General features: G+C 33.6%; 1 protein-coding gene across 1 annotated transcript in view; it reads right to left on the bottom strand.

The window, feature by feature from the left end:
• LOC143063885 (DNA (cytosine-5)-methyltransferase 1-like) overlaps positions 1 to 13827 on the bottom strand; it is a 52186-nt gene that overhangs the window by 1101 nt on the left and 37258 nt on the right. The window contains exon 37 of the mRNA XM_076236313.1: positions 5568 to 5684. Coding sequence (XP_076092428.1) covers positions 5568 to 5684 — 117 coding nt within the window. The remainder of the gene's footprint in view (positions 1 to 5567; positions 5685 to 13827) is intronic.

Below are 13827 nucleotides of genomic sequence, written 5' to 3'. Positions count from 1 at the left end.
TTATATGCACAAGTGACGCCTAGGATTCTTCATGGTTAGACTCAAAACAAACTAAGTACGTTTGTCAACCAAACTAAACATGTTTGTACAAAGCATGTTTGCCAACGAATAAAATAAAATTCCCAATAATATTTTAAAAGAACATTTTCACTTTTTATTTCATTAGATTTTTTTTATTGTCCCATACAAAAATATATATGGTTTAGGGGTGGGGATCTCGACCGTTTACGAGTTTGCAAACAGAAGGGGGTGGGGTGACCCCAAGGGACTCCCTCAATAGTTCATTAGATTTGTTTTATTGTCCTATACAAGAATATATATGGTTTAGGGGTGGGGATCTGGACCGTTTACAAGATAATAGCATTTTCTCCAATTGAAGGGGTGGAGATGACCCCCCCCCCCCCCCGGACTTATCCTATATTTCATGTCATTTGTTTTATTGTCCTTTGATCATTTCTGAAGACTGCATGTGTCTATCACTTACAGTTTTCAAGTTATATTCATTTGAAAATTTTAGAAAATAAAATCCCATAGGGTTCTATAGTAAACCCCTACCTTCTTTCTGCCCCCCAAAATACCCCTAATAGACCCCAATGCACAAACGAAAGATTGATGGCTCACCTAGACATATTAGTATAACATTCTGTGAAACCTTAATTTAATCTGACCAGCGGTTTTGGAGAAACGCTGCAGACAAGTTCATTTTTAAAGTGGCGGAAAAAGAAAAAGAAGAAAAAGAACTAGAGGCTCTCAAGAGCCTGTGTCGCTCGCCGTGGTCTATGTGCATATTAAACAATGGACACAGATAAATTCATGACAAAATTGTGTTTTGGTGATCATGATGTGTTTGTAGATCTTACTTTACTGGACATTCTTCTTGCTACAGTTATCTCTATCTATAATGAACTTGGCCCAGTAATTACAGTGGAAAATATATTCTACAAATTTACAAAATTTTACAAAAATTTATGAAAATTGTTAAAAAATGACTATAAAGGGCAATAACTCCTTAAGGGGTAACTTGACAATTTTGGTCATGTTGACTTATTTGTAGATCTTACATTGTTGAATATTATTGCTGTTTACAGTTTTTCTCTATCTATTATTATATTCAAGATAATAACCAAAAACTGCAAAATTTCCTTAAAATTACTAATTCTGGGGCAGCAACCCAACAACAAGGTGTCTGTTTTGTCTGAAAATTTCAGGGCAGATAGATCTTGACCTGATAAACAAATTATCCCTTGTCAGATTTGCTCTAAATACTTTGGTTTCAGAGATATAAGCCAAAATCTACATTTTACCCCTATGTTCTATTTTTAGCCATGGCGGCCATTTTGGTTGGTTGGCAGGGTCATGCCACATATTTTTTAAACTAGATACCCCAATGATGATTTTGGCCAAGTTTGGATTAATTTGGCCCAGTAGTTTCAGAGAAGAAGATTTTTGTAAAAGATAACTAAGATTTACGAAAAATGGTTAAAAATTGACTATAAAGGGCAATAACTCCTAAAGGGGTCAACTGACCATTTCGGTCATGTTGACCTTTTTGTAAATTTTACTTGCTGAACATTATTGCTGTTTACAGTTTATCTCTATCTATAATATTATTCAAGATAATAACCAAAAACAGTAAAATTTCCTTAAAATTGTCAATTTAGGGGCAGCAACCCAACAACGGGTTGTCTGATTCATCTGAAAATTTCAGGGCAGATAGATCTTGACCTGATAAACAATTCTACCCCCGTCAGATTTGCTCTAAATGCTTTGGTTTTTGAGTTATAAGCCAAAAACTGCATTTTACCCTATGTTCTATTCTTAGCCATGGCGGCCATCTTGGTTGGTTGGCCGGGTCACCGGACACATTTTTTAAACTAGATACCCCAATGATGATTGTGGCCAAGTTTGGTTTGATTTGGCCCTGTAGTTTCAGAGGAGAAGATTTTTGTAACAGTTAACGACGACGGATGACAGACGCCGGACGCCAAAGTGATGAGAAAAGCTCACTTGGCCTTTTAGGCCAGGTGAGCTAAAAAGAAAAAGAAGAATAATAACAAGAGGCTCTCAAGAGCCTGAATCGCTCACCTGGTAAACAATGCCTTATTGAACATATTGAACCATGCCAGGCAAACATGTACAGCTAACAATTCTTTAATATTACAAATATATATGACTTACTGTTTATAAAAAAAGAACATGAGACCAAAACACAAACACTTAAAACTTAGCAATGGACTGTGAAAATGAGGTCAAGTTCAAATAAAACCTGCGTAACCGACATATAGATCATAAAATATTTTCATACACCAAATATAGTTGACCTAATGCATAAAGTATTAAAAAAATAAATTACCAATTAAGTGGCAGCAACCCAACAACGGTTTGTTTGATTCGTCTGAAAATTTCAGGGCTGATAGATCTTGACCTAATGAACATTTTTACCCCATGTCAGATTTGCTCTAAATGCTTTCGTTTTTGAGATATAAGCCAAAAACTGCATTTGACCCCTATGTTCTATTTAAAGTAAGGGCGGCCATGTTTTTTGACGGATCAAAAATCGAAGCACACACTTTGTGCAGGATAATCTAAGGAACTATCATGCTAAGTTTCATCCAAATCCATTCAGTAGTTTCAGAGGAGAAGATTTTTTAAAGTTAGCAAATATGATGAACAAATTGTGAAAAATTGTCATTAAAGGACATTTACCCCTTAAGGGGTCAATTGACAATTTTGGTCATATTAACCTATTTGTAGATCTTACTTTGCTGATCATTTTTGCTGTTTACAGTTTATCTTTATCTATAATGATATTCAAGATAATGACCAAAAACTGCAAAATTTCCTTAAAATTACCAATTAAGTGGCAGTAACCCAACAATGGTTTGTTTGATTCGTCTGAAAATTTCAGGGCTGATAGATCTTGACCTAATGAACATTTTTACCCCATGTCAGATTTGCTCTAAATGCTTTCGTTTTTGAGATATAAGCCAAAAACTGCATTTGACCCCTATGTTCTATTTAAAGTAAGGGCGGCCATGTTTTTTGACGGATCAAAAATCGAAGCACACACTTTGTGCAGGATAATCTAAGGAACTATCATGCTAAGTTTCATCCAAATCCATTCAGTAGTTTCAGAGGAGAAGATTTTTTAAAGTTAGCAAATATGATGAACAAATTGTGAAAAATTGTCATTAAAGGACATTTACCCCTTAAGGGGTCAATTGACAATTTTGGTCATATTAACCTATTTGTAGATCTTACTTTGCTGATCATTTTTGCTGTTTACAGTTTATCTTCATCTATAATAATATTCAAGATAATGACCAAAAACTGCAAAATTTCCTTAAAATTACCAATTAAGTGGCAGCAACCCAACAATGGTTTGTTTGATTCATCTGAAAATTTCTGGGCTGATAGATCTTGACCTAATGAACATTTTTACCCCATGTCAGATTTGCTCTAAATGCTTCCGTTTTTGAGATATAAGCCAAAAACTGCATTTGACCCCTATGTTCTATTTTAAGTAACGGATCAAAAATCAAAGCACACACTTTGTGCAGGATAATCTAAGGAACAAGCATTTTAAGTTTCATTCAAATCCATTCAGTAGTTTCAGAGGAGAAGATGTTTGAAAAATTGTTAACGACGACGACGACGGACGCCAAGTGATGAGAAAAGCTCACATGGCCTTTTAGGCCAGGTGAGTTAAAAATAATAAGAACTGAGCAAAAACAATAAGTCTCCAAATTTTGTTTGGGAGACTTAAAAAGAAGATGTGGTATGATTGCCAATGAGACAACTATCCACAAAAGACCAAAATGACACAGACATTAACAACTATAGGTCACCGTATGGCCTTCAACAATGAGTAAAGCAGTCAACTAGGTTTCACTCTTTAACAGAAACACCTAAATGAATAGAATTTAGAATGTTCAAATACATAATTCAGACTGCTGTTTTTTTCACATTTGAATTGCTCAACATTTTTTCATGTCAGCTCACTATATGGTATGGGTTTTTTTTAATGCTGTATAGTAGTGTTGGATAATCGGTTGAAATTACCAACCGATTATCTATTACTATCGATTGACAGCAACCAACCGACTATAGGTTATAATCGCATCATTATACCTTGCCCTTATTTAAATGAAATCATGCATTTAGGCACATTGTATATGTCTAATGTGTATATTCCATATCATTGCAGAGTTTTAAAGATTCATATTTGATCTTTTGTTTCCTTTTCATGTTTTATTTAGCAATTAAACAGTGAATTAATTGGAATCCAGATTCAGATTGAACATATTTTGTCTTATAATTACAACATTTATTACCAACAATGACACTAAAATTTCTAAATTTCAATGGTGTTACCCACATTATAATTTCAATAACATAGCTGTATAAACATTTGAATGCTTCTCATTAAAAAAAGATATATAAAGTATTTAACTTTAAGCAATTTAAAATTAATCAAAAAATAAAACAATGCACTTGCATTGAAATATATACATTAAACTAAGGGTGTTAACAAATGTCTGTTAATTCGTGTAGAATGCTTTTTTTCACTTTTGTGATCATTATTCTTCTGTCAATTGTGTCATTCGTGCGTCTCTACTTAAAATTGCAAGAATTCGGAATTATTACATAGTTGATCCGTATCTGATCCTTGATTCATATATATTTCAATGGCGGACAACCGGGAAAATTTACAAAAATAAACGATGTTTGACTAGCAATTTGGAAAGGAATATGACGTTTTTGACGCAACAAATGGATAAAACATTAATAAAAGGCAATTCGCAACACGTTCTAATGTAGCAAAAAAATTATTTTGTATAAAATCAGAATGATTTAATGTACGCTTTCCAGTAACAAGTACGGGAATTGAAAGAAATTATTTCATACAAAGTTATTTATTGTAGATAAAACATACCACCCATCTGTATATATAGTCAATGCTTTTACCACGTTTATAAAGAAAGAAATTGGTTATGTCTTTAATTATAGGATGTTTGACATTAATATTGTCATCGACTGATATTTTTCGTTACCGGCAATTTGTTTGACTGCGCATGTAAAATGCAAATCGGAAACGGACCGGAAGTTGATATGCTAAAAGTCCGGAAACTATAACGACAATCGATTATCGACATCGCCAGGCCCAACCAACTGATTTCTGACTTATTCCGATCATCGGAACAACACTACTGTATAGTGTCCTTTAGATGCATACATCCACATCATTCATACTCGAGTGCCAAGTTGTCTTAGTGGCAATCGTTCAACATCTTCTTATATTATATAGCTATGTTGCATTAACATGTGATATCAAATATATTAGTGCTGACAGACAGATAATGTGATTACTATGGTGCTCTAAAGACTAGTCTGCAGGGCTCCTTACAAGTTTGGGATCATTTCAGAAATGATAATATCATTCTGATGTTTACAAATTGACATTGTCTAGTGTCAACTAATGGAAAAATAGTTGATTAATAATACATTGCCATCAGTTATTTTTTAAAATACTGCAGTTTTTTGTTATTAAATAATACTTTAAATACCTGTCTATGCCTGTCTAGTATAGTTCCAAAAAATCTGTATGTGTCTGGGAATCCCTGAGATCTGGCACATTCTCGTACACTTACAACTCTGTGCTGTTCTGGATGTAACACACGACCCTGAAGATTAAAATCATATTATCAGGTATAAAAGTCTCTAAAAATAATGTTGATACTCAGTAAATAACATAGCCTTAAGGAAACTTTGTGCAAAATGTTAAAGTATTTTCAAAGTATTTGGTATTTGGAATCTATAACCCAATTGTTGTTATAAATGTTTTATAAAAATAAAATAAAATGTATTGGCCATATAAGCAATAATAGTCTGAAAATTTGTAAATCATTCATGAATAAACAGCTGCGCCATGAGCGAATGATACGCCCGACGTCTTATGTGGAAGTCTTATGCAATAATCATAAATAGTTTCTGAGAAAGTTTTAAGCAATAACCATATATTGTTTTAGAGACACGGCAGGACATGTGAAACCCCCCACCCTGTTTTTTTTTTTACAAAAAACTAAATATTACCAAAATTACCAAAATAAAATTTTGAATCAAAACCAAAAAGTATACAGATCTTTAGATTAATATAACAAAGAAGTGGGTAAAGTTTTAAGCAATAATCATAAATTATTTTTGAGATACGGCGCGACATGTAAAAAACCCTCCCCTGTTTTACAAAATACTCAATAACTCAAAAATAAAATTTTGAATAATCACCAAAAAGTATACAGATCTTTAGATTAATAGAACAAAGAAGTGTGTAAAGTTTTAAGCAATAATCATAAATTGTTTTTGAGATACGGCACAACATGTAAAAAAAACCTCCCCCTTTTTTACAAAATACTCAATAACTCAAAAATGAAATTTTGAATCATCACCAAAAAGTATACAGATCTTTAGATTAATATAACAAAGACATGTGTAAAGTTTAAAGCAATAATCATAAATAGTTTTTGAGATATGGTGCGACATGTAAAAAAACCCTCCCCCTTTTTTACAAAATACTCAATAACTCAAAAATGATATTTTGAATCAACTCCAAAAAGTATACAGATATTGAGATTAATATAACTAAGAAGTGTTTAAAGTTTTAAGTCATAATCAAGAATCGTTTTTGAGATACAGTGCGACATGTGAAAAAAACACACCCCTGTTTTAGTTATAAAGTGCCGCAACTCAAAAAGTTTAAATCTTATTTTCACCAAAAAGTATACAGATCATTTGACCATCATAAGAAACAACTATATTAAGTTTCATGAAATTTGGATAAGTCGTTCTCAAGTTACAGTGCGACATGTTTACGCCGGACAGACGGACGGACAGACACCGGACATTTGTATACCATAATACGTCCCGTCAAAATTTTGACGGGCGTATAAAAAATATGTCGGTTTTAAGTATTCTATGCACAATGTCCTCAAGGTCATTTGATGGAGATTAATTACAAGATGTATTTCCTGGCCAGTTACATGAAAGAAATATACTTAGAGAAACTTTTCACATAAATGTATGGAATAGCATAGACAAATCTTTCAAATAATATAAATGTACAAGAGTTGAATATTTACTCTTTCAATTCATAATCATATAGACTAACTTGTTAATATTTTTTGTTCTGTTTCTTTTTTATAACCACTTTATGCATTTTTTCATTCCTTTCTACTTTTCAATCTGACAGTAATTTTTAAACTTTCTAATTTGTTTTGTAAACTTCATTATTTTCAAATATAAACACTTATTTATCAAATTTAAGCTATCCAATCAGCTCTGAAATTAATTAGTATCACTAATTAATAAATGATAAAATTTACAAATTTTCCAATCAAATAATCAAATTATGACCCAAGCTTAATTAACAAGCAAATAATGAGTCACACCCATGACTCAAAATGCTAGACAGAATGACACAAATCTCTCTTATTCATCTTTGACAAAGTCATCTCTATGTCAGAACAGGAGCAAATCATTTCATAAATAAATGTATAAAACAAAATGTTCATACTCGACAACAATATCAAAAACTACAAATAAAATAATTTCAAAATTAAACAAGAAGTAATTGTAACAGGATGCTGTTACGAAGTCTCCCAAACAAAGCTCCCATATTAATTTGACTTGTTTAATTGTCCCATACAAGAATATATATGGTTTAGAGGTGGGGATCTTGACCGTTTACAAGTTTTCAAACAAGAGGGGGTGGGGTGACCCCCTAGGGACTTCCCTTTTATTTCATTTCATTTATTTTATTGTCCCCTACAAGAATATATATGGATTAGGGGTGGGGATCTGGACCGTTTACAAGATAATAGAACATTCTCAAATTGAGCGGGGTAGGGGTAACCCCCATGAACTCTCCCTATATTTCAGTTGTTGTGTTTTATTGTTCCATACAAGAATATACATGGTTTAGGGGTGGGGATATGGACCGTTTACAAGTTTTCAAACACGACGGGGTGGGGTGACCCCCTAGGGACTTCCTTTTGATTTCTTTTTATTAGTTTTATTGTCCCCTACAAGAATATATATGGTTTAGGGGTGGGGATCTGGACCGTTTACAAGATAATAGCAAATTCTCAAATTGAATGGGGTGAGGGTGACCCCCAGGGACTTCCCTTTAATTTCATTCGATTTGTTTTATTGTCCCCTACAAGAATATATATGGTTTAGGGGTGGGGATCTGGACCGTTTACAAGATAATAGCACATTCTCAAATTGAACGGGGTGGGGGCGACCCCAGGGACTTCTCCTTTAATTCATTAAATTTGTTTTATCGTCCCATTCAAGAATATACATGGTTTAGGGGTGGGGATTTAGACCCTTTACAAGATAATAGCATATTCTCAAATTTAAGGGGGTGGGGATGACCCCCTAGAGATTCCCCCTTTATTTCACGTGATTTGTTTTATTGTCACTTGATCATTTCTGAAGACTGTGTGTGTTTATCACTTAAAGTTTTAAAGTTATATTCATTTGAAAATTTTCTAAAATAAAATCTCATAGGGTTCTATAGTAAACCCCTCCCTTCTTTTAGCCTCCCAAAATACCCCTAAATAGACCCCAATGTACAAACGAACGATTGATGGCTCACCTAGACATGTTAGTCTAACATTTTATGAAATCCTAAGTAAATCTGACAAGTGGTTTTGGAGAAACGCTGCGGACAAGTTCATTTTTTAAAGTGGCGGAAAAAGAAAAAGAAAAAGAAAAAGAAAAAGAAGAATAATAAAAATAATAAGAACTGAGCAAAAACAATAAGTCTCCAAACTTTGTTTGGGAGACTTAATTAAACAGCAATCATTCACAATGGACAGATATGATTCCACTTTAGCTTTGGTGGACTTTGAACAGATGGATCTTGAGGACTATTCTTCCGGATATGAATCCACACCATCAGACACAGAATCATAGAATTCACATAATGCTAAACAGATACCAGTAATCAGGGATCCAGATCATCTAGTAACAAGAATGTGTCCACAGTACACGGATGCCCCACTCACACTATCATTTTCTATGTTTAAAGGACTGTGAAATTGGAATAAATTCTCTAATTTGGCATTAAAATTAGAATGATCTTATCAAAGGAAACATGTATACTAAGTTTCAAGTTGATTGGACTTCTACTTTATCAAAAACTACCTTGACCAAAAACTTTAACCTGAAATTTGCACTATCATTTTCTATGTTCAGTGAACCGTAAAATTGGGGTCAAAACTATAATTTGGCATTTAAATTAGAAAGATCATATCATAGGGCACATGTATACTAAGTTTCAAGTTGATTGGACTTCAACTTCATCAAAAACTACCTTGACCAAAAACTTTAACCTGAAGCCAAAAACTTTAACCTGAAATTTGCACTATCATTTTCTATCAGTGAACCGTAAAATTGGGGTCAAAACTCTAATTTGGCATTTAAATTAGAAAGATCATATCATAAGGAACATGTGTACTAAGTTTCAAGTTGATTGGACTTCAACTTCATCAAAAACTACCTCGACCAAAAACTTTAACCTGAAGCGGGACAGACGGACGAACGAACGGACGTACGAACGGACGGACGAACGAACAGACGAACGGACGCACAGACCAGAAAACATAATGCCCCTAAATGGGGCATAAAAATCAAAGAAACAAGAATGTGTCCACAGTACACGGATGCCCCACTCGCACTATCATTTTCTATGTTTAGTGGACCATGAAATTGGAATAAATTCTCTAATTTGGCATTAAAATTAGAATGATCTTATCAAAGGGAACATGTATACTAAGTTTCAACTTGATTGGACTTCTACTTCATCAAAAACTATCTTGACCAAAAACTTTAACCTGAAATTTGCACTATCATTTTCTATGTTCAGTGAACCGTAAAATTGGGGTCAAAACTATAATTTGGCATTTAAATTAGAAAGATCATATCATAGGGCACATGTATACTAAGTTTCAAGTTGATTGGACTTCAACTTCATCAAAAACTACCTTGACCAAAAACTTTAACCTGAAATTTGCACTATCATTTTCTATGTTCAGTGAACCGTAAAATTGGGGTCAAAACTATAATTTGGCATATATTAGAAAGATCATATCATAGGGCACATGTATACTATGTTTCAAGTTGATTGGACTTCAACTTCATCAAAAACTACCTTGACCAAAAACTTTAACCTGAAGCGGGACAGACGGACGAACGGACGAACGAACAGACGGACGAACGGACGCACAGACCAGAAAACATAATGCCCCTCTACTATCGTAGGTGGGGCATAAAAATGATTTACAGAAATACTCAAGCTCTGACAGAACACTTGAAGACCATATCATCAATACCAGAACTTTGTGATATTTCATTTGAAGTTGGCACAGAAAAGGTGAAAGTTCATGGGGTCAAAGCAATTCTTGGTACAAGAAGCAGAGTACTCTATAATCTCATCTTAAAGAAGCAGAAGGAAGCTGAATTTCAAAGTAATGTTGACAAAAACAAGAATGTGTCCACAGTACACGGATGCCCCACTCACACTATCATTTTCTATGTTTAAAGGACTGTGAAATTGGAATAAATTCTCTAATTTGGCATTAAAATTAGAATGATCTTATCAAAGGGAACATGTATACTAAGTTTCAAGTTGATTGGACTTCTACTTTATCAAAAACTACCTTGACCAAAAACTTTAACCTGAAATTTGCACTATCATTTTCTATGTTCAGTGAACCGTAAAATTGGGGTCAAAACTCTAATTTGGCATTTAAATTAGAAAGATCATATCATAGGGCACATGTATACTAAGTTTCAAGTTGATTGGACTTCAACTTCATCAAAAACTACCTTGACCAAAAACTTTAACCTGAAGCCAAAAACTTTAACCTGAAATTTGCACTATCATTTTCTATGTTCAGTGAACCGTAAAATTGGGGTCAAAACTCTAATTTGGCATTTAAATTAGAAAGATCATATCATAGGGCACATGTATACTAAGTTTCAAGTTGATTGGACTTCAACTTCATCAAAAACTACCTTGACCAAAAACTTTAACCTGAAGCCAAAAACTTTAACCTGAAATTTGCACTATCATTTTCTATGTTCAGTGAACCGTAAAATTGGGGTCAAAACTCTAATTTGGCATTTAAATTAGAAAGATCATATCATAGGGCACATGTATACTAAGTTTCAAGTTGATTGGACTTCAACTTCATCAAAAACTACCTTGACCAAAAACTTTAACCTGAAGCCAAAAACTTTAACCTGAAATTTGCACTATCATTTTCTATCAGTGAACCGTAAAATTGGGGTCAAAACTCTAATTTGGCATTTAAATTAGAAAGATCATATCATAAGGAACATGTGTACTAAGTTTCAAGTTGATTGGACTTCAACTTCATCAAAAACTACCTCGACCAAAAACTTTAACCTGAAGCGGGACAGACGGACGAACGGACGAACGAACAGACGGACGAACGGACGCACAGACCAGAAAACATAATGCCCATAAATGGGGCATAAAAAACAACAAGAACAAGAATGTGTCCACAGTACACGGATGCCCCACTCACACTATCATTTTCTATGTTTAAAGGACTGTGAAATTGGAATAAATTCTCTAATTTGGCATTAAAATTAGAATGATCTTATCAAAGGGAACATGTATACTAAGTTTCAAGTTGATTGGACTTCTACTTTATCAAAAACTACCTTGACCAAAAACTTTAACCTGAAATTTGCACTATCATTTTCTATGTTCAGTGAACCGTAAAATTGGGGTCAAAACTCTAATTTGGCATTTAAATTAGAAAGATCATATCATAGGGCACATGTATACTAAGTTTCAAGTTGATTGGACTTCAACTTCATCAAAAACTACCTTGACCAAAAACTTTAACCTGAAGCCAAAAACTTTAACCTGAAATTTGCACTATCATTTTCTATGTTCAGTGAACCGTAAAATTGGGGTCAAAACTCTAATTTGGCATTTAAATTAGAAAGATCATATCATAGGGCACATGTATACTAAGTTTCAAGTTGATTGGACTTCAACTTCATCAAAAACTACCTTGACCAAAAACTTTAACCTGAAGCCAAAAACTTTAACCTGAAATTTGCACTATCATTTTCTATCAGTGAACCGTAAAATTGGGGTCAAAACTCTAATTTGGCATTTAAATTAGAAAGATCATATCATAAGGAACATGTGTACTAAGTTTCAAGTTGATTGGACTTCAACTTCATCAAAAACTACCTCGACCAAAAACTTTAACCTGAAGCGGGACAGACGGACGAACGGACGAACGAACAGACGGACGAACGGACGCACAGACCAGAAAACATAATGCCCATAAATGGGGCATAAAAAACAACAAGAACAAGAATGTGTCCACAGTACACGGATGCCCCACTCACACTATCATTTTCTATGTTTAAAGGACTGTGAAATTGGAATAAATTCTCTAATTTGGCATTAAAATTAGAATGATCTTATCAAAGGGAACATGTATACTAAGTTTCAAGTTGATTGGACTTCTACTTTATCAAAAACTACCTTGACCAAAAACTTTAACCTGAAATTTGCACTATCATTTTCTATGTTCAGTGAACCGTAAAATTGGGGTCAAAACTCTAATTTGGCATTTAAATTAGAAAGATCATATCATAGGGCACATGTATACTAAGTTTCAAATTGATTGGACTTCAACTTCATCAAAAACTACCTTGACCAAAAACTTTAACATGAAGCCAAAAACTTTAACCTGAAATTTGCACTATCATTTTCTATGTTCAGTGAACCGTAAAATTGGGGTCAAAACTCTAATTTGGCATGTAAATTAGAAAGATCATATCATAGGGCACATGTATACTAAGTTTCAAGTTGATTGGACTTCAACTTCATCAAAAACTACCTTGACCAAAAACTTTAACCTGAAGCCAAAAACTTTAACCTGAAATTTGCACTATCATTTTCTATCAGTGAACCGTAAAATTGGGGTCAAAACTCTAATTTGGCATTTAAATTAGAAAGATCATATCATAAGGAACATGTGTACTAAGTTTCAAGTTGATTGGACTTCAACTTCATCAAAAACTACCTCGACCAAAAACTTTAACCTGACATGGGACAGACGGACGAACGGACGAACAGACGGACGAACGGACGCACAGACCAGAAAACATAATGCCCCTCTACTATCGTAGGTGGGGCATAAAAAGAAAAATGCTGTGAAATCAAATAAAGTTACAATAGTTGTGAAGAAGTATGAACCAGAGGACTTTAGAAAGATTATACAGTTCATACACAGTGGTTCTGTAGATATCAATTGTTCATGTCTAGCTGGACTTTTGTGGTGCCTCACAATTTGGTTTGGATGATCTTGAAAAAGCATGTTGGGATTTTGTTAAAAAATTAATATTATCCGAGACGGTTTCAAAGTTGTTACCTTCAGCACAGAGATACAGCCACCACAAGGCTGGACAAAGACTGATGGAGAAGATATTTAGCTGTACACAACAAAGTGTTGATCTATGACTATAAGAATACAGTATAAATTGTTAAGTTTCAAATCTAGTGCTATTATATTACTTGTTCTATATTAAAATGACATGTAAATATGACAAAATATATGTTATACATATATCATATGTCATTTTTGTTTTTATGTTTAAGGTTTAAGTTATCACAATGAAATTTAAAACAAAGACATCAGGATTGCTCAAACAGATACATCAGAATCCATACAGGAGTTATTCACTTTTCTATCCAGCTCTCAATTTCAT

The sequence above is a fragment of the Mytilus galloprovincialis genome, chromosome 2 (genome assembly GCF_965363235.1).
Source record: "Mytilus galloprovincialis chromosome 2, xbMytGall1.hap1.1, whole genome shotgun sequence".
Taxonomy (NCBI): domain Eukaryota; kingdom Metazoa; phylum Mollusca; class Bivalvia; order Mytilida; family Mytilidae; genus Mytilus; species Mytilus galloprovincialis.
This window is presented reverse-complemented; position numbering and strand designations above follow the sequence as displayed.